This window comes from Hyla sarda, chromosome 8, assembly GCF_029499605.1.
Source record: "Hyla sarda isolate aHylSar1 chromosome 8, aHylSar1.hap1, whole genome shotgun sequence".
Classification (NCBI taxonomy): Eukaryota; Metazoa; Chordata; class Amphibia; order Anura; family Hylidae; genus Hyla; species Hyla sarda.
In genome coordinates, this window is record NC_079196.1 from 69,677,920 (window position 1) to 69,699,195 (window position 21,276).

Here is a 21,276-nt window from a genome sequence, read left to right on the forward strand (position 1 = left end):
CCCGGGATAAGACTCCTCGCCAGAAGCCCGCTGGTTTTCTTCATCCTCTACCTGTCCCCGAACAACCTTGGTCTCTGATTGGTATGGATTTTATTACTGACTTACCCCCATCCCATGGCAACACTGTTATTTGGGTGGTCGTTGATCGATTCTCCAAAATGGCACATTTCATCCCTCTTCCTGGTCTTCCTTCAGCGCCTCAGTTGGCTAAACAATTTTTTGTACACATTTTTCGTCTTCACGGGTTGCCTACACAGATCGTCTCGGATAGAGGCGTCCAATTTGTGTCTAAATTCTGGAGGGCTCTCTGTAAACAACTCAAGATTAAATTAAATTTTTCTTCTGCATACCATCCTCAATCCAATGGACAAGTAGAGAGAATTAACCAGATCTTGGGTGACTATTTACGACATTTTGTTTCCTCCCGCCAGGATGACTGGGCAGATCTTCTACCTTGGGCCGAATTCTCGTATAATTTCAGAATCTCTGAATCTTCCTCCAAATCTCCGTTTTTCGTGGTGTACGGCCGTCACCCTCTTCCCCCCCTCCCTACCCCCTTGCCCTCTGGTCTGCCCGCTGTGGATGAAATTTCTCGTGATCTTTCCACCATATGGAAAGAGACCCAAAATTCTCTCTTACAGGCTTCTTCTCGCATGAAGAGATTCGCAGATAAGAAAAGAAGAGCTCCTCCCATTTTTTCCCCTGGAGACAAGGTATGGCTCTCCGCTAAATATGTCCGTTTCCGTGTCCCGAGCTATAAGTTGGGACCACGCTATCTTGGTCCTTTTAAAGTTTTGTGTCAAATTAATCCTGTCTCTTACAAACTTCTTCTTCCTCCTTCTCTTCGTATCCCTAATGCCTTTCACGTCTCTCTTCTTAAACCTCTCATCCTCAACCGTTTTTCTCCTAAATCTGTTCCTCCCACTCCTGTTTCCGGCTCCTCGGACATCTTCTCTGTCAAAGAGATTTTGGCCTCTAAAAAGGTCAGGGGAAGAACTTTTTTTTTAGTGGATTGGGAGGGTTGTGGTCCAGAAGAGAGGTCCTGGGAACCTGAGGACAATATCCTGGACAAAAGTCTGATCCTCAGGTTCTCAGGCCCCAAGAAGAGGGGGAGACCCAAGGGGGGGGGTACTGTTACGCCGAGCGCTCCGGGTCCCCGCTCCTCCCCGGAGCGCTCGCTACACTTCCCTCACTGCAGCGCCCCGGTCGGTTCCACGGACCCGGGGCGCTGCGTTACTACCTCCGGCCGGGATGCGATTCGCGATGCGGGTAGCGCCCGCTCGCGATGCGCACCCCGGCTCCCGTACCTTACTCGCTCCCCGTCAGTTCTGTCCCGGCGCGCGCGGCCCCGCTCCCTAGGGCGCGCGCGCGCCGGGTCTTTGCGATTTAAAGGGCCACTGCACCGCTGATTGGTGCAGTGGTTCCAATTAGTGTTTACACCTGTGCACTTCCCTATATCACCTCACTTCCCCTTCACTCCCTCGCCGGATCTTGTTGCCCTAGTGCCAGTGAAAGCGTTCCTTGTGTGTTCCTTGCCTGTGATTCCAGACCTTCTGCCGTTGCCCCTGACTACGATCCTTGCTGCCTGCCCCGACCTTCTGCTACGTCCGACCTTGCTTCTGTCTACTCCCTTGTACCGCGCCTATCTTCAGCAGCCAGAGAGGTTGAGCCGTTGCTAGGGGATACGACCTGGTCACTACCGCCGCAGCAAGACCATCCCGCTTTGCGGCGGGCTCTGGTGAAAACCAGTAGTGACTTAGAACCGATCCTCTAGCACGGTCCACGCCAATCCCTCTCTGGCACAGAGGATCCACTACCTGCCAGCCGGCATCGTGACACCCCCCTCCCTGCCGGCGAATAAAAAATATACCCCCTGCCAGCGCATTAAATATATACCCCCGCAGCGCATGTATATGTACTCTTGCAGCGCTTCTATATACCTATGTGCTGTGGGGGGCAGATAATGCTATATGTCTGCCCCCCCAGTGCTTCTATTTACATATATCCCTGCAGCGCTATTAATGAAAAGTATTTCTATTAGCAGCACATAGTGCCAGCAGCTGTCTCCTGGCACTATGCGCTGCAAATAGAAATACTTTTCATTAATAGCGCTGCAGGGGTATATGAATATAGAAGTGCTGGGGGGTAGACATATAGCGTTATCTGCTCCCCACAGCGCTTCCATATACATATGCCGCTGCAGCGCTATGTATGCAAAGTATTTCTATCAGCAGCATCGGGCGGCCGATGCTGCTGCTAGAATGCTTTTCACATATAGCGCATAGGTATATAAAAGCGCTGCCAGAGTACATATACATGCGCTGCGGGGGTATATATTTAATGCGCTGGCGGGGGGTATATATTTATTAATGCGCTGGCGGGGGTCATATCTAATGCGCTGCTGGTGGGCTAGATATATAGGCTATATGTCTGCCCCCCCCCCCCTGCAGCGCTATATATCTTGCTCCCCACAGTGCTTTTACTATAGATATGGCCCCCCTGCTAGTCACAAAGTTCATTTTTAACTCTTGTGCCAAGAGCCCTGAATGGCTCCTCGGTACCGGCCATTCAGGGCTCCCCGCGGGGGATTCAAAAATTAAAGTTAAAACACACTGATACATCGCAGGGTTGCGGAGCATGCCGCCCACTCCCCTGCTTAATAACTTCTGATCGGATCGGGTCTCAGAAGTGAAACCCAGTACGATCAATCCCTCAGCCCCTGTACTACAACCCCCATCATGGAACAGACTCTGTTCCATGATGGGGGTAGTAGTACAAACACTAATGTAGCCTCCCCACCTGTCTGCAGACCCCGCAAACAAGTCTGTTCCATGATGAGTGTAGTAGTAGTCCCGGCTGTGGGAGTCTGTAGGCAGAGGTGTTCGGCCATACATGAGGGATAACGGGTCTTTTAACGGATGAATATTTATTAATCCGTTAACACCGGTTATTTCATCAGTTATTAAACGTCCGTTTTTACACAGAGAACGGACGCTTAATAACGGATTAATGCTCATAGTTTGAAAGCAGCCTCTTTGCTGCTCAGTTCCAAAATCCCAAATAAGTACATATTGAAACCCCTTTAGTGACCCCTGTCATTTCTTCTGCACATCCTTCCCAGTGAAGCTTATGTAATAGGAATTCTTGGATGCAAATCCTATCAATTCTTTCTTATTAAGTAATGGTTAATGTGGTTTAATATTTCAACAGTGTTTCTGCACGTTTGATTCCAGTAAATTTTTATCTAATTTTACATTATTTTTAATGCATACAGATTGTTCATGCCTCTTTGTCATATGTTTTAATATCATGAATGAAAGAAAATAAGAACAAATATTAATCACATCATACTGACTCTATTTCTAGGGTAGAACAGGTCGGATTGGTGCTCCTGGTTGTAAAGGAGATCCTGGAGACAAGGTAAGACATCACTCTGGGCCCCCGGACCAAATACAGTAAGGGCCCCCAGCAAGACTCCACCCCTGGCCCCACCTTTCCCCCGTCCCTATTCCTGCCCAGTATGTATATGAATATTTGCGATAGAAAGCAATAGGGGGTGCAGTGCGCTTGAGGCTATGGTGTACTTTGAGGGATGGCAATGCCAATCACCTTAACTACATCAAGTGCTTAAAAACACTGAACGATCCTCCTCCTTTTATGCCAACTTGGGACCCCAGTCCAACTTGGCTCCAGCCTCCTCCATTGCTAATGCTGGCTGCTAAGGCAAACTGGCTGTTCTGGTTGGCAGACGAGAAGGCTGTTGTGGAATAACACAGTTAGTATGTATATGAACAGTTACCATAGAAAGGAACAGGGGGTGCAGTGTATTAGATGCTGGGGTGTACTTCAAGAGATGGCAATGCCAATCCCCCTAACTTCACCAACCCACATAAACACATGGAACCCCCTGCTTATTCTGCGATTAGGCCAACTCAACTTCTTTGCGCAGATCAATTTCAGCAGCGGAATCGTACGCTGCTGAAATTCTGCAGTGCGGAAGACCTAATGGTAGGAGTTCACACCGCGGAATTCCGACGCGCAATTCAGCGCATGGAATTCAGCCCTTAATCCGTAGTGGGAACATACCCTAATAATCACAACACTTAAAATTTTAGACCTGCACATCTATGTGAAGGCTCGTATTTTGCACCACCAATTGTCATTTTACACAAAAATTTTAAAAATTGGGGAGATTTATTGGGGAGATTTATCAAAACCTGTGTAGAGAAAGAGGGGTGCAGTTGCCCATAGCAACCAATACATTTTTAATGCCTGAAGGACGCATGTCATGCTAACGGTAAGCATCCTGAGATCATTCATGTGTGTGGGGTTGCTTTTCACCCAAAAGGAGTGAGCCTAAAGGGGTACTCCGGTGGAAAACTTTTTTTTTTTTTTAAATCAACTGGTGCCAGAATGTTAAACAGATTTGTAAATTTCTTCTATTAAAAAATCTTAATCCGTTCAGTACTTAATAGCTGCTGAATACTACAAAGGAAATACTTTTCTTTTCGGAACACAGAGCTCTCTGCTGACATCACGAGCCCAGTGCTCGTGATGTCAACAGAGAGCTCTGTGTTCCAGAAATAAAATAATTTCCTCTGTAGTATTCAGCAGCTAATAAGTACTGAAAGGATTAAGATTTTTTAATAGAAGTAATTTACAAATCTGTTTAACTTTCTGGCACCAGTGAATAAAAAAAAAAAAAAAAAGTTTTCCACCAGAGTACCCCTTTAAAGGGGTACTCCACCCCTAAACATCTTATTGCCTATCCAAAGGATAGGGGAAAAGATTTCTGATCGCAGGGCTCCCGCCGCTGACGCCGTTCGCGACGGTCTCTCTGCTGCAATCCGCGTTCGTTTAGAGCATCGGATGCAGCTCTGGAGGCTCGTGATGTCATGCCCACGCACGTGACATCAAGGCCATGCCCCCTCAATGCAAGTCTATGGGAGGGGGCGTGACGGCCATCAAGCCCCTTCCTATAGACATGCATTGAGGGGGCGTGGCCCTGACATCACGAGTGGGGCGTTATGACGTTTTGACCCTCCGCCCGGCATTGCCAGTCATCTGGCATGGAGTGAAGTTCACTCCGTGCACCAGATGTTTGGGGTGCCGCAGCCGAGACCAGCGGCGGAACCCCTGCGATCAGATATCTTATCCCCTATCCTTTGGATAGAGGATAAGATGTCTATGGGCGGAGTACCCCATTCATCACAAAGCCCTCATTCCACCGCTTATACGGAAAAATTAAAAAGTTATAAGTCTTCAAAATAGGGGGATTTTAAATGTACTAATTTGGTTAAACAGTTTGCGATTTTTTTAAGAGTAACTGTAATAGAAAAGTATGTTATCATGGGTATAATTTTAATCGTATTGACCCAAAGAATAAAGAACACATGTAATTTTTACCGTAAATTGTACGTCGTGAAAACGAAACCTTCCAAAATTAGCAAAATTGCGGTTTTCTTTTTAATTTCCCCACACAAATAGTATAGTAGGTTGCGCCACACATTTTATGGTAAAGTTAGTGATGGCACTACAACGGACAACTGGTCGCACAAAAAAAAAGCCCTCATACTAGTCTGTGGATGAAAATATAAAAGAGTTATGATTTTTTGAAGGCGAGGAGGAAAAAACGAAAACGTAAAAATAAAATTCTCCTTAAAGGAGTAGTCCAGTGGTGATTCAGTGGTTTACAACTTATCCCCTATCTTAAGGATAGGGGATAAGTTGCAGATCGCGGGGGGTCCGACCGCTGGGGCCCCCCGCGATCTCCTGTACGGAGCCCCGACAGCCCGTGGGAAGGGGGCGTGTCGACCTCCGCACGAGGCGGCGGCCGACACGCCCCCTCAATACAACTCTATGGCAGAGCCGAAGCGCTGCGTTCGGCAATCTCCGGCTCTGCCATAGAGATGTATTGAGGGGGAGTGTCGGCCGCCGCCTCGTGCGGGGGTCGACACCCGCTATCACGGCGGAGAGCCGGGGCCCCGTACAGAGAGATCGCAGGGGGCCCCAGCGGACGGACCCCCCGCGATCTCAAACTTATCCCCTATCCTTAGGATAGGGGATAAGTTTTTCACCACTGGACTACCCCTTTAAGGGGTTAAAGGGGTATTCTGCCCCTAGACATCTTATGTCCTATCCACGTCACGATACTCAGGCCCCTGTATCATGAGTCATCAGGCCCAAAGCGATCTTTGCTCCATGCAGCAGATCACAGGGGGTACTGTAGGAGAGATTGCGGGGGTTCCCAGCAGCGGGACCCCCACGATTAAGCATTTTGTCCCCTATCCTTTGGATAGGGGATAAGATTTCTAGGGGCAGAGTACCCCTTTAAGACTTTGCATAAACTAACAAAATGCTCAGAATTGAATTTTAGTAAACCAGAGAAATGTCTGACTAAAAGTTCCATAAACACTCAGGCAGCAAACTTTGTAAAAGTTCAAATTTGTGTCAGTCTCAAAACATTTGGCCACAACTTTACATGATCTAAATGAAGTCTGTAATTTATTGCCCCAGTTGAATAATGTTATATAATACCCAAAGGAAGACCACATATTTTGTTGCAAATGCTGATTTAGTATGGTATAGTATGTTGTACGTGTTATGTATATTGTGCAATTGATCATGTCAAACAGAGCTAAGAAACTTAGTAAAGTATATTCTGCATTAATTAGTACAGCTGTAATTTAAGTAAAATATTTTGTACCTTTTTTTTTCAGGGTCCTGATGGGTATCCGGGAGATGCAGGAGACAGAGGAGAAGATGGTGACAATGGAATCAAAGTATGCAGATAGCTTCTATTTAGTATTCTATTAACCATATACAATTAAAAGATTATAGACGTAAGATACTGAGCCAGACAAAAAAGTGACTGCCCCATTGATATGTGCGATAAGAATGTGGAATTACAAGTATATTTGATCATAGTCTAAGTAAACTCTTACTTATTTGTTATTTCATTGCCATTGGTTTGGAATAGTTTTTAAGACATGTCTCAAATTGTCTGTATTATTTTATTTTAGGGTGATCCAGGCCGGCCTGGAAGTAGTGGACCTCCCGGGGCTTTTGGAGAGAGAGGAGAAAAGGTAATAAATATAGCAACATATGGGCAATGTACAGTAAGGTCTAGAAATAGATTTTAACTATAATCTTAAAGGGATATTTGTTCTTTTGTACAGATTCCAATTTGTAAATAAGATTTATTTTAAAAAAGAAAAAAAAAAGAGTTTTTTAAAGGGATTTTTTCATTTCATCAAGTTGTCTCCTATCCGTAGGATAGGGAATATCTTGTGGATCGTGGGGGGCCTCAGGATGCAGTAAAATTAGGGCCCCGAAAGAACGGAGAGGGCTGCGCATTTGATAAAAGCCTATGGGCTTTCCAAATGTTGCTGAGCTGAGTGCAAACATTCCTAATGGCCAAATGATTCTCCTGTTTGGCATTTTTCGATATATTAAAATTCTATACTTCTATACTCTCAACGTGACTTGCCTGCTGGTTTGTCTCTTAACATATTATTTATTTGTCCATTTTTGACTCCCCATTTTCCTTTGTTAGGGTCCTGCAGGAAATGTTGGAGCACCTGGATCTCCAGGTGAGAAAGGAGGTAAAGGTGGACCAGGAATTCAAGGACCAAAAGGGGAGCCAGTAAGTCCATATTTGTCTTCTTGCATATTTTATTGTAATTTACAACTCGTAATCAATTTACAAATTTTGTATCATAGCATAGCATCATAACATAGCTTTTAAGTCCAAAACCAGAAGTTCATCCAATTCAGGCTATCACGCTACAATGTTGATCCAGAAAAAGGCAACAATTCCAATAAGGCAAAAATATATATATATATATATATATATATTTTCCTAAGTTTAAAGAATATTCCTTCCTGATTCTAAATCTGGTAATCATAAGTAGTTCTTTATCTCCAGGAATTGTGTTACTACTGTATATAGAACCTTGTAATAATATTACATGCATTAAAGTTATCCAGGCCCCTTTTGCACTTATAGTGAATACACCATGACCAAAGAGTTTTATGGTCTCACTGCTCTTACGGTAAAAAAACATTTTCTACTGTATGTTGGTGTTTGATTTTTTTTTTCTAGACTTACTGTAGGGGAAAAACCAAATGTTCTGAAAATCTCCAGCTGTCTAACTGATGTTGCATTTGGTGCAGAAATACTACTTTGAGGGCCTGACCTGGCCTGAGTCCCTGAGATAATTTTTAAAGATGTTCCACCTCCAGATGTAGTCACCACCAAACACATCACAGCAGCATAACCTCTTACTTCCCTAGAGCACCAGCAGGATGCAGCTCCCACACCCGCCCAACTCTTCTTAGCCATAGGCAGGAGCAATAGGGACAAGTGGACATGAGTGACGATGCATATACTATACTGTGTGCATCTCGGCATACTACAATACTGTCCCTACAGGAGCAGGTCCAGGAATATATATGATTCACTGCTCCAGTGTGCACTGCCTGTGGTGTACTATGCAAATAACGTAATGTGTCAACAGAAAAAAAGTAGTAGATATTATTCTAGGTTCTAGTATATACCATAACTGTTAGATCCTCACCGGTCAGCCCCAGTAAACTTTTAAACCAAATCACAGTATGTCAGACAGGAGCATCAGGCTCAACTTGTTGATATTATTGTTGCCAGTTATGTTATCTATTTTCTCTCGAAAACAGTAGTCTGACTTAATAGGAATCATCTGTGATAACTAATTCTTCTCTTCTGGACACCTTCTGAAAATTTGTTTTCATTTAGGGTCGTAGAGGAGATTCTGGTACCAAAGGAGGTCCTGGAACTGATGGGCCCAAAGGAGAAAAGGTAAACTAACTGGTGGTCTACATTTTTGTTTTAGGTTCTGTTGCTTGATATTACTTTCAAGGTCTCTCATGATGTTCTTTGTTTTTTCTTGGATTTTGAATTTAGGGTGATCCTGGACCAGAGGGACAACGAGGTCTAGGTGGAGAAGCTGGTGTGAAAGGAGGAAAGGTAAAGTCATATATACATAAAAATTATTGTGGATACTTTTTAATTTATAGTCACTAAATTTATCCACACTAATATGCAAAGGATAGGGGATAAGATGTTAGATCGCCGTGGTCCCGCTGCAGGGGCCCCCGGGGATCGCCGCTGCGGCACCCCGCCATCATTACTGCGCAGAGCGAGTTCGCTCTGTGTGTAATGACGGGCGATACAGGGGCCGGAGCAGCGTTACATCATGGCTCCGCCCCCTCATGACATCACGGCCCGTCCCCTTAATGCAAGTCTATGGCAGGGGGAGTGACGACCGCCACGCCCCCTCCCATAGACTTGTATTGACGGGGGCCGGCCGTGACATCACGAGGGGCGGAGCCGTGATGTAACGATGCTCCGGCCCCTGTATTGCCCATCATTACGTGCAGAGCGATCTCGCTCTGCATAGTAATGATAGCGGGGTGCTGCAGCAGCGATCCTCGGGGTCCCCAGCAGCGGGACCACGGCGATCTGACATCTTATCCCCTATCCTTTGGATAGGGGATAAGATGTCTAGGGGCGGAGTATCCCTTTAAGTCTATCTCTAAATATATTCCAGGGAAAATGTGTTTGTTTTTTTTTGTTTCTTTTAATTTTTACTGCAAAGTCTAATATTCTTCTCTCCACTGTAAGGTTCTGGTAAAATGTCAAATATCCACCCCTCAGCCAATGGGGCTAAGGGCTATCCAACTCTGCCCTAATCCCCAGGGAGAGGGAGAGGGGGAGGATCCAAAAACACATGTTAGAGTTAGTTCTGGCCCAACCAGAGAAGAAGCAACACAAACTAAAACATTGTAGCACAAGGCACCAAAGCTGCAACCTGTCTAGTTTGTCCCGCTACAGGGGTACTACATCTATAAGCGTTAGCATTGAAGATAATGGCAGTACCGACAGGCTCCACTGCAAAGTAAGGACTGGGTAAAGAAGAAGTTGTTATCTAAAAAAAAAAAAAAAAAAAATGGCTTTTAAGGTATTCTTTTCCCAGGGCCTTAGTATGGATTACTACTTAAAGTGGTTGCGTGTGGGACTATACAGCTCTACATAGGATTGCACCATTCCTGCAACGTGACACTACAACCCTTATCATCTAGCACACACTACAATAACAAGTCTACTTCTGATGTCACAAACTTGACAGTTTGTCAGCTAAGTATCCATTACATCAGCATCTCAACCCACCTATCACATATATATATTATTCAAGCAGTGTTATTCAAGTTAGGTGGTGTCATGTATTCGTAGCACAATTTAACATGTAATTATAGAATATGAAGGATCATTAATGAAAATTAAGCTTTGTAATTATGTTAATCTCATACTCTCTGTTGTTCCTAAAGGGTGATCGTGGAGCTCCAGGCCCAAGAGGAGTTCAAGGACCTGCTGGCCCAGTTGGTAGAAATGTAAGTTAACCTATTAGCTATATACTTTTTTTAAGCCATTCTCATTTGGGGGCATTTACTAAGGGGTTTAGTCATTTTTTTCTGACTATTTTTGGCGCAAAATTGTCGCAATTGCGCCTACCCTATAAATTGTGCGACTTTCCCTAGCAAGAGCTAGAAAGTCAAAAAAAATTTTCCCGCTTAATTTACGCAAGTTTTCAGTTTTTACTTGCAGTGGTCAGGAATTTATTAACTGAGACAGTCGCAGTTGCGCAATAAACTGTCGCAACGGCCGTAAAAATTGACTAAATTTACTCCAGCTCCAACATGGAGCAGGAAAAGCTGCTGCCGCCCGGGCTCCGACATACTTTCTCCCCGCTACCCTCACTGCGCTACCGGGGCACTACAGTGATTTACAACCCCCCCTCTCACCTGCCAGCGCCACACAACTCCCATCTGTCTGCTGTTGCAAGACTACAAGTCCCAGCATGGCCTTACAGTGAGGACACGCTGGGAGTTGTAGTCTTGTAGCAGCGGGAGCTGAGCGGCGCGGGCGGGAGACAAGGGGGGGGGGGTAGCAGGGAGGCCGTATGAGGAGCCCGGGCGGGAGACAAGGGGGGGGTGGGTAGCGGGGAGACCGTATGAGGAGCCCGGGCGGCTGCACTGTAATGTCAGCCCGGGCTCCTGCCCTGAGAGCCATAGGCTTTGGCTGTCAGGGCATGCTGGGTGTTGTAGTTTTGCAACAGCTGGAGGGCCACAGTTTGCAGACCACTGGTGTGTGGTCTGTAAACTGTAGTCCTCCAGCTGTTGCAAAACTAAACAGCTGAAGGGGACCGGCGAAGAAGTTCACTTACCCTTCCGAGGCTCCAGCGACGATCGCTGACGGAGATCGTCGCGCGGCACTGTCGCGCGGCAGTGTCGCGCGGCAGTGTCGTGCAGCGCTGGATCCTACGGAAGCCGGTAAGTTGCGCAAGCTTCCCAACCAGGGTGCCTCCAAATGTTGCAAGACTACAACTCCCAGCATGCCTGGACACCCTTTGGCTGTCCGGGCATGCTGGGAGTTGTAGTTTTGCAACAGCTGGAGGCACCCTTGTTGGGAAACACTGGCCTAAAACAGTGTTTCCCAACCAGGGTGCCTCCAGATGTTGCAAGACTACAACTCCCAGCATGCCTGGACAGCCATTGGCTGTCCGGGCATGCTGGGAGTTGTAGTTTTGCAACAGCTGGAGGCACCCTTGTTGGGAAACACTGGCCTAAAACAGTGTTTCCCAACCAGGGTGCCTCCAGATGTTGCAAGACTACAACTCCCAACATGCCTGGACAGCCATTGGCTGTCCGGGCATGCTGGGAGTTGTAGTTTTGCAACAGCTGGAGGCACCCTTGTTGGGAAACACTGGCCTAAAACAGTGTTTCCCAACCAGGGTGCCTCCAGATGTTGCAAGACTACAACTCCCAGCATGCCTGGACAGCCATTGGCTGTCCAGGCATGCTGGGAGTTGTAGTTTTGCAACAGCTGGAGGGCCACAGTTTGCAGACCCCTGGTTTGTGGTCTGTAAACTGTAGTCCTCCAGCTGTTGCAAAACTAAACAGCTGAAGGGGACCGGCGAAGAGGTTCACTTACCCTTCCGAGGCTCCAGCGACGATCGCTGTCGGAGATCGTCGCGCGGCACTGTCGCGCGGCAGTGTCGCGCGGCAGTGTCGTGCAGCGCTGGATCCTACGGAAGCCGGTAAGTTGCGCAGGCTTCCCAACCAGGGTGCCTCCAGTTGTTGCAAGACTACAACTCCCAGCATGCCTGGACAGCCTTTGACTGTCCAGGCATGCTGGGGCTTGTAGTTTTGCAACATCTGGAGGCACCCTGGTTGGGAAACACTGTTTTAGGCCAGTGTTTCCCAGCCAGGTTGCCTCCAGATGTTGCAAAACTACAACTCCCAGCATGCCTAGACAGCCTTTGACTGTCCAGGCATGCTGGGACTTGTAGTTTTGCAACATCTGGAGGCACCCTGGTTGGGAAACACTGTTTTAGGCCAGTGTTTCCCAGCCAGGTTGCCTCCAGATGTTGCAAAACTACAACTCCCAGCATGCCTAGACAGCCTTTGACTGTCCAGGCATGCTGGGACTTGTAGTTTTGCAACATCTGGAGGCACCTTGGTTGGGAAACACTGTTTTATTCCAGTGTTTCCCAGCCAGGTTGCCTCCAGATGTTGCAAAACTACAACTCCCAGCATGCCTAGACAGCCTTTGACTGTCCAGGCATGCTGGGACTTGTAGTTTTGCAACATCTGGAGGCACCCTGGTTGGGAAACACTGTTTTAGGCCAGTGTTTCCCAGCCAGGTTGCCTCCAGATGTTGCAAAACTACAACTCCCAGCATGCCTAGACAGCCTTTGACTGTCCAGGCATGCTGGGAGTTGTAGTTTTGCAACATCTGGAGGCACCCTGGTTGGGAAACACTGGCCTAAAACAGTGTTTCCCAACCAGGGTGCCTCCAGATGTTGGGAAACACTGGCCTAAAACAGTCACCCTGGTTGGGAAACACTGTTTTAGGCCAGTGTTTCCCAACCAGGGTGCCTCCAGATGTTGCAAGACTACAACTCCCAGCATGCCTGGACAGCCTTTGACTGTCCAGGCATGCTGGGGCTTGTAGTTTTGCAACATCTGGAGGCACCCTGGTTGGGAAACACTGGCCTAAAACAGTGTTTCCCAACCAGGGTGCCTCCAGATGTTGCAAAACTACAAGTCCCAGGTTGGGAAACACTGTGCCCGGCCTCCGCCCCACCTTACTGTAAGGGCATGCTGGGAGTTGTAGTCCTGCAGCTGGGGGCAGGGGACAAGCTTGTCACATTTATTATCACCTGCTCACACATCTCCTGCACCACACAACTACAACTCCCAGCATGTCCTTACTGTAAGGGCATGCTGGCAGTTGTAGTCGTGCCGGGCGGGAGATGTGTGAGCAGGTGATAATAAATGTACTAACCCATTTTTTTGTTTTCTTCTCATTTCAGATCCGTTTATCCTGTGGACTCCTTCGGATTCGGTGGACTACTTCGATGACCAGCGTTTTTCTTTGTTTGATTTTAATAAAATGGTTAACGAGGGCTTGTGGGGGAGTGTTTTTTGTAATAAAAATTTTTTAAAACCTGTTGTGTTTTTTTCTTACTTTACTAGACAGGCTTAGTAGTGGAAGCTGTCTTATAGACAGAGTCCATTACTAACCTGGGCTTAGCGCTAGCCACAAAAACAGCTAGTGCTAACCCCCTATTATTACCCCGGTACCCAACGCCACAGGGGTGCCGGGAAGAGCCGGTACCAACAGGCCTGGAGCGTCAAAAATGGCGCTCCTGGGCCTAGGCGGTAACAGGCTGGCGTTATTTAGGCTGGGGAGGGCCAGTAACAATGGTCCTCGCCCACCCTGGGAACGTCAGGCTGTTACTGTTTGGTTGGTATTTGGCTGAGAATGAAAATAGGGGGGACCCTATGCGTTTTTTTTTTTTAAATAAATAATTAAATATATTAAAAAAACGCATAGGGTCCCCCTATTTTTATTCTCAACCAAATACCAACCAAACAGTAACAGCCTGACGTTACCAGGGTGGGCGAGGACCATTGTTACTGGCCCTCCCCAACCTAAATAACGCCAGCCTGTTACCGCCTAAGCCCAGGAGCGCCATTTTTGACGCTCCGGGCCTGTTGGTACCGGCTCTTCCCGGCACCCCTGTGGTGTTGGGTACCGGGGTAATAATTGGGGGTTAGCGCTAGCTGTTTTTGTGGCTAACGCTAAGCCCGGCTTAGTAATGGACTCAGTCTATAAGACAGCTTCCACTACTAAGCCTGTCTAGTAAAGTAAAATAAAAATAAAACACAACAGGTTTTAAAAAAAATTTATTACAAAAAACACTCCCCCACAAGCCCTCGTTAACCATTTTATTAACATCAAGCAAAGAAAAACGCTGGTCATCGAAGTAGTCCACCGAATCCGAAGGAGTCCACAGGATACACAGATCTGTAGAAGAAGTAACCAAAAAAAAAAAAAGTGTAAGTACATTTAGGGAGAAAAAAACTGTGTTAAAAAAATGTAATAAACACACACACACACACACACACTAAACGCCGTTTACCACTTCTGAGCCATGACTACAATTTACAGTGATCCCTCAACTTACAATGGCCTCAACATACAATAGTTTCAACATACAATGGTCTTTTCTGGACCATCGTAAGTTGAAACCAGACTCAACATACAATGCTACAGACAGTCCAGATCTGTAAAACGTGTCAATGGCTGGAAGAACCAACCAATCAAAATGGGCATTCACTGGTAAAACCCCTGTATTACTGAAGTGTATGCACTGACTGGTATTACATGTTCTGTACACTTTACCTGTATCAGGGTTAGCTGCTCTTTTGGACACCAGGTGAGGGCAACTCCATTACTTGTTTTGGACATTGCCTGTACTGTACAGGACCCCTGAAGAAGCTCCTGTCCTCTACATAGACCAGTGTTTGCCAAGCAGGGTGGCCCCATTTTTTGCAAAACTACAACTCCCAGCATGCCCGGACAGCCTTTGGCTGTCCAGGCATGCTGGGAGTTATAGTTTTGCAACAGCAACAGGAGGCTCCCTGCTTGGGAAACACTGACATAGACAGTGATTTACAGCTCCCAGCAGATCTTTATTACTTTTATATGTAAGGATTTGCTTTATCTATATCAGTTATCTACTTATTTTTCTTTGTCACTTTTTCCTATTTTTGGATGACATTTTGGTGCCTTTAGAACCAATTACCCTGTTTCCATAGAGTTATGGTCTCAACATACAATGGTTTCAACTTACAATGGTTTTCCTGGAACCAATTAATATTGTAACTTGAGGGACCACTGTAGTTATTGAATTATTTAGATGTGGTCAAAAAGCTAAAAAAAACTCAAAAACAAAAGATCCAGAAGGAAACCAGCAGCCAAACCTATTCAGACAGCAGGAAAAAGGAACAGACTATTTTTTCTACTACATGAAGTAAATTTCCCACTTTTGCCTATGTGTGCCAAATTTATTAATGCCGTGCAACAATTTAGTAAATTTGTCGCACATAGTCAAAAATGAAGTAGAAAAAAACAGGGTAAAAACCAGACTACATAGTAAAAGATTAGTAAATGCCCCCCATTGTGATCTAAGAGTTGACTGCTTTTTTTTTACATGGGCTTTACCCCTGTAGACTCCTTTCCCTAACCCTGCCATCCTGAGAGCCTAACCCAACTCTGAATGGAGAGCAGACTCAAATGCAGCTATACTCATAGCCAAAGCTATCTTCACCACTTCCATAGACAGAAAATGAAGCAGCGGTCAAGTCTGCGCATTGTCGTTCCATTCAGAGTTGTGTTTGCAAGGCTCGTTCTCGAGATCACAGGAGGTCCCAACAGTCAGACTCCAACGATCAAGCACTTATACCCTATTCTGTTGATAGGAGATATGCTTCTACAGTGGTAAAACATCTGCTGTGCGGTGGCCTCTTTATGCACAAGACCAGTGTGAGCACAAAAGGTTGAATCCTCATCAATTAAAAAGTGATAGCATATTCGGGTATAACTGCATAAATTTAGCATATTTTGTTTCTAAATCGAAAATAAATATATGGTATGCTAACATAATGAACACTTTATTTCTATTTTGCTTGGAATTGTCCCTAGTCCTGTCATTAATGCCTGTGCTTTTCTTTGCAGGGGTCACGAGGAGACCCAGGTGACATGGGAGAAAGAGGGAACCCAGGACAAGCGGGACCTAAGGTAAAAAAGGGTAACCACTTGATTTTGTAGGATCTCAAAGGAGTACTTCGGGATAAGAAAACCGTGATGTGAAACTTATCCCCTATCCTTAGGCTAAGGGGTAAGTTTCATATCCTGGTGTTCTCCATTAAAATATATATACGTTGGATGCGTATCCGTTTAACTTGGAATTTGTAAAAGGTTTTTATAATCATATATATTCAAAATAAAAAAAATTGATCTAGAAAAAGTCTCTAAAAGCGGACAAATGCTTTCATGTATGAAATATTCTCTATAAATGAATTTTATTATTTTTATGTGTGTTTTTTTTTTTTTTTTCTATAGGGAGACAGAGGAAGACCTGGCATTAGCTACCCAGGACCTCGTGGTCCATCAGTAAGTATAATATCTAGTTTTCTAAAAAAAAAAAAAAAAAAATGGTGCAGTAGCGGCCGGTAAATTGACTTTCTTATGTATGATTCTAGGGTGATAAAGGAGACAAGGGACTTCCAGGACCACTGGTGAGAAAATGAATTTTTGGACCTATGATAAAATGTTTTGTGGTTGCTGTAGGGCCATTATTATTATAAAGACCTTCATTGTGATATTAATTTAAGCAGTCTCTGCTATTCTTCAAGGCACCAGTCCCCTTCAGTGCAGGTCAAATATTTCTATATCTTAGCAAATTGCACACTCTATTTATATGACATCCACAGGCTTACTAATGCACTATACTGTATATCTAATATATGATTTATTTCTAATATATGATTTCTTTATGTTTAAGCATGTCCCATCTTTATATTTTTGCAGGGGGGGCGAGGAGACTTTGGCCTTAAAGGAACAGCTGGACTAAGGGGAGATAAAGGAGAGCCAGTAAGTAGCCATTGTCCTGTGTATGATTCCCAGTAATTTCACTATGCTGTAAGATTCTCAACATTGCCATTTTATAGAACAAAGTAGCATTTAAAATAGTCATAATGTAATTTTCTTTCCTCTTGTACAGGGTGACCCTGGACCTTTAGGAGAACCAGGCCCACGTGGACCAACTGGAGGACCTGGACTTCCGGTATATATTTACACAATAGTCATTTTATGTTCCCTTTTTATATGAACTGGTATAACAAACTTAGATCCCTATATCCCATGCCCCTAGCATAGATATCTGCTGTATTTTGTAGCCTTTGTCTAGAAAGTATAGGCCAGTGACATGGATTGCTAATGTGTGAGAAAATACAGCATAGGAGTCTAACTTGTTTCTAGTATGGATCAACAATCATCTTTTTTGGGGGGCGGGGGGCTCTATTATTTGGGGAATGTCTCTAGCTTTGACTGACTAAAAAATTGCTTGCTTAATAACATTTTGTTTTCTTCATCTTAGGGTGACCTGGGCCCTTCTGGTGATCCTGCTTTGACAGTAAGTATTCTATCATGTATGTAATGATGCAATAATATGAAACTATTAAAGGGTTGTTACTTAAAGTGTATGCCATTTGTAAAACTTTTAATTGGGCTTGGCCTAAGTGTTAAAAAAACAATAAAACGGAAAAGATTACGCGTTTCGGGAGGATCCCTCCCTTCCTCAGATCAGAAAGGGAGGGATCCTCCCAAAATGCGTAATCTTGTCCGTTTTATTGTTTTTTTAATAAAATGTCCTGCTGAGGACTTTCCTATTACCTTTGGCATCCGCCTCATCCATCTACAAGAGTCTGCAGCGCCATACCTGAGGGTTTCTTCCTGCTCTACTTCTAATATTGACTCCCAGGACAACTTGTTTCCTCCTGCAACCCATCAGCATAGCAGCGACTCGCACTACAGTACCCCGATTATATTGTGGGTGATATGCTTTTTTGCATAGATCTCAAGGTGAGCGGCCATCTATAAGCCCCGTGGGGTTGCCCCCCACCCGATCTATTGAGGGTAAATACACGAGGCGCCGTCCGTCGGTCCTTTCTTTTCTTTTCTCTACAAGTTATACTAGATGGGCTCCATTATCGATCTATTGGGATCACCTAGTACAACTGGACAGAGCGCTCAGCAAGCCGTGGAGTGAAGCGCACAGGTGCACGCTTCTCCCTATTTGTTCTAATGATCGTGGAAGGTGAACACTCACACCCAGACCAATAAAAACTCTTGACATGTCTCTTGTTTGTTTCCAAATGACATGAACACCAAACATTTTGCTACATTTGTAAGTTCCCTTTGCTGCAACTTTTTCTTTTTCCTTTCCTAGGAATGCGATGTCATGTCCTATGTTCGGGAGACATGTGGATGCTGTGGTCAGTTATAAACTATAAAATTACAAGTTTTCATTATATACACCGTCCTTTATGGGTTTTTTTGCAAGGTTTTTCCTATTAACAATTTCTACCCTAACCAGTGGACAGGTGATCAATGTGTGATTGCTGAGGGTCTGACCCCCACCGACTTCCATTGTCATGATTGTCGATGGATCCCGGCAGTCGGACCCCTAGCAATCAAACATCGATCTCCTACCCTGGGAATAGGGTGGTAAATGTTGCTAGTGGAAAAAACTCTTTCAAAGGGGTACTACACTGGCCAGCGTTCAGAACTAAATGTTCCAAACGCTGTTCTCGCACTGCGGGGGTCGACCACACCCCTCCTGATGTCATGACCACACCCCCCAATGCAAGTCTACGGGAAGGGGGCGTGGTGGCCGTCCCATTGACTTGCATCAAGGGGGTGTGCCCATGACATCACGAGGGGCATGGCCAACCCTCGCAGCACAAAAACAGCATTCGGAACATTTAGTTCCGAAGGCTGGCCAGTGGAGTACCCCTTTAAAGATTTATCAATTCAGTATGATTGAGATAGTAACCTAAAACAATTTTTCTCTTGCTTCATTGCCTAAAGAAATGTTAAAGGGGTCCTCCACTGGAAAAAAAAATTCTTAAATCAATTGGTGCCAGAAAGTTAAACAGATTTGATAATTACTTAATCCTTCCAGGAGTTTTCAGCTGCTGTATTGTACAGAGGAAATTCTTTTCTTTTTGAACTTCTTTTCTGTCTGACCACAGTGCTCTCTGCTGACACTTCTGTCCATGTCAGGAACTGTCCAGAGCAGGATAGGTTTTGCTCCTACTCTGGACAGTTCATGACATGGGCAGAGGTGTCAACAGAGAGCACTGTAGTCAGGGAGAAAGGAAATTCAAAAAGAAAAGAACTTCCTCTGGAAGGATCAATGTTTTTTTAATAGAAGTAATTTACAAATCTGTTTAACTTTCTGGCACCAGTTGATTTAAAATAAAAATGTTTTCCAGTGGAGTACCCCTTTAAAGTTTTTATAGCATCCTGAATGTATAGTAGGTGATGATTACCCAGGCAGACTCTGGGCATTACCTACACATCAACCTCCATGTCATGAATATGTGTATGGATAACCATATATGTTGTAGTAAGTGTATACAGTTACACTAATCCTTGTCTGTACTTTATCTGTAATTGAAAAGAATTCTGAACATTTTGCAATTTATATGGTTTACTGCATATTTCTAAAGCAAGTACACATGGAAAACTAAGCAAAGGATAACCGCATGCAAGTTTTGATCTGTTGGTGTCTCATTACTGAGACCCCCACTGATCAGGAGAAAAAGTCCAGAGAAGGGCATAGCATTGCTGTTTACTCGATGGCTTGTAGTGATCCTTGTCTTACTGCTCAATAATAAAGCAGGAAGACAAAGATCACTAGGAGCCAAGGAGTTAACAGCAATGCGGGGCACTGCCCCTCGCTTGTTCTTCTGATTGCTGGGGGTTTCAGCATTGAGACCCCAATCGATCAAGACTTTTGACATGTCCCTGTTGCATGTCAAAAACTTTTTCAATTGACCATGCCCATTAAAATTAAATAAAGCTTTAGATGTCACAAAGTTAATAAGGTAAAGCATTTTACATGCAATACGGTTTACTGAGTGACAAACTCAACTTCGTCCTGCTAATAATTACTTATTTGTTGTCTTATCTCTTAAACTAGAATCGACATACATCCATGTACTTGTTTATGCTGATTTGGCATATGATTCAGTATTTATAGTGTTATTTTGTTGGTGTCCATCAGTTGTACTTGTTTCTTGTTCCTGCAGACTGTGAGAAGCGCTGTGGTGCTCTGGACATTGTATTTATTATTGACAGCTCTGAGAGTATTGGATATACAAACTTTACTCTAGAGAAGAACTTTGTCATCAACGTTGTGAGCAAACTTGGATCCATTGCTAAAGATCCAAATGCTGATACAGGTAAGTGCAAGTAACTACTTTGGCATCCCCCAAGTGTCAAAATGTTGTTAAGTGGGACTATAAAAAAAGGATTTGCCACCTTGGACTCTTGGTTGGACTCTTTAAACTGAGTGGCAGTGCACATACTGCTGCTCCATTCATCGTCTGGATACATAAACAGGACAGTTTCGTGAGTTCCACTGTTTACACAACTCCCATTATATTCAATAACAGTGTGCAATATCCATAGAACAGCCCGTTCTATGCTGGGGTTCTCGATCTCATTTTAGGTGTCAGGTCTCAAAGGTGGGACACATATTTATCAGACATTTCTGGCATATTGTCACGATGCCGGCTGGCAGGTAGTGGATCCTCTGTGCCAGAGAGGGATTGGCGTGGACCGTGCTAGTGGATCGGTTCTAAGTCACTACTGGTTTTCACCAGAGCCCGCCGCAAAGCGGGATGGTCTTGCTGCGGCGGTAGTGACCAGGTCGTATCCACTAGCAACGGCTCAACCTCTCTGGCTGCTGAAGATAGGCGCGGTACAAGGGAGTAGACAGAAGCAAGGTCGGACGTAGCAGAAGGTCGGGGCAGGCAGCAAGGATCGTAGTCAGGGGCAACGGCAGGAGGTCTGGAACACAGGCTAGGAACACACAAGGAAACGCTTTCACTGGCACGATGGCAACAAGATCCGGCGAGGGAGTGAAGGGGAAGTGAGGTGATATAGGGAAGTGCACAGGTGATAACACTAATTGGAACCACTGCGCCAATCAGCGGCGCAGTGGCCCTTTAAATCGCAAAGACCCGGCGCGCGCGCGCCCTAGGGAGCGGGGCCGCGCGCGCCGGGACAGGACTGACGGAGAGCGAGTCGGGTACGGG

General features: G+C 45.2%; 1 protein-coding gene across 2 annotated transcripts in view; it reads left to right on the top strand.

The window, feature by feature from the left end:
- COL6A2 (collagen type VI alpha 2 chain) overlaps positions 1 to 21,276 on the top strand; it is a 57,394-nt gene that overhangs the window by 22,039 nt on the left and 14,079 nt on the right. For both annotated transcript variants that reach the window (XM_056536523.1, XM_056536522.1), the window contains exons 11-25: positions 3,367 to 3,420; positions 6,720 to 6,782; positions 7,023 to 7,085; positions 7,556 to 7,645; positions 8,774 to 8,836; positions 8,942 to 9,004; positions 10,366 to 10,428; positions 16,124 to 16,186; positions 16,511 to 16,561; positions 16,651 to 16,686; positions 16,979 to 17,041; positions 17,172 to 17,234; positions 17,547 to 17,582; positions 18,399 to 18,444; positions 20,266 to 20,418. In XM_056536523.1, the coding sequence (XP_056392498.1) occupies positions 3,367 to 3,420; positions 6,720 to 6,782; positions 7,023 to 7,085; positions 7,556 to 7,645; positions 8,774 to 8,836; positions 8,942 to 9,004; positions 10,366 to 10,428; positions 16,124 to 16,186; positions 16,511 to 16,561; positions 16,651 to 16,686; positions 16,979 to 17,041; positions 17,172 to 17,234; positions 17,547 to 17,582; positions 18,399 to 18,444; positions 20,266 to 20,418 (970 nt within the window). The remainder of the gene's footprint in view (positions 1 to 3,366; positions 3,421 to 6,719; positions 6,783 to 7,022; positions 7,086 to 7,555; positions 7,646 to 8,773; positions 8,837 to 8,941; positions 9,005 to 10,365; positions 10,429 to 16,123; positions 16,187 to 16,510; positions 16,562 to 16,650; positions 16,687 to 16,978; positions 17,042 to 17,171; positions 17,235 to 17,546; positions 17,583 to 18,398; positions 18,445 to 20,265; positions 20,419 to 21,276) is intronic.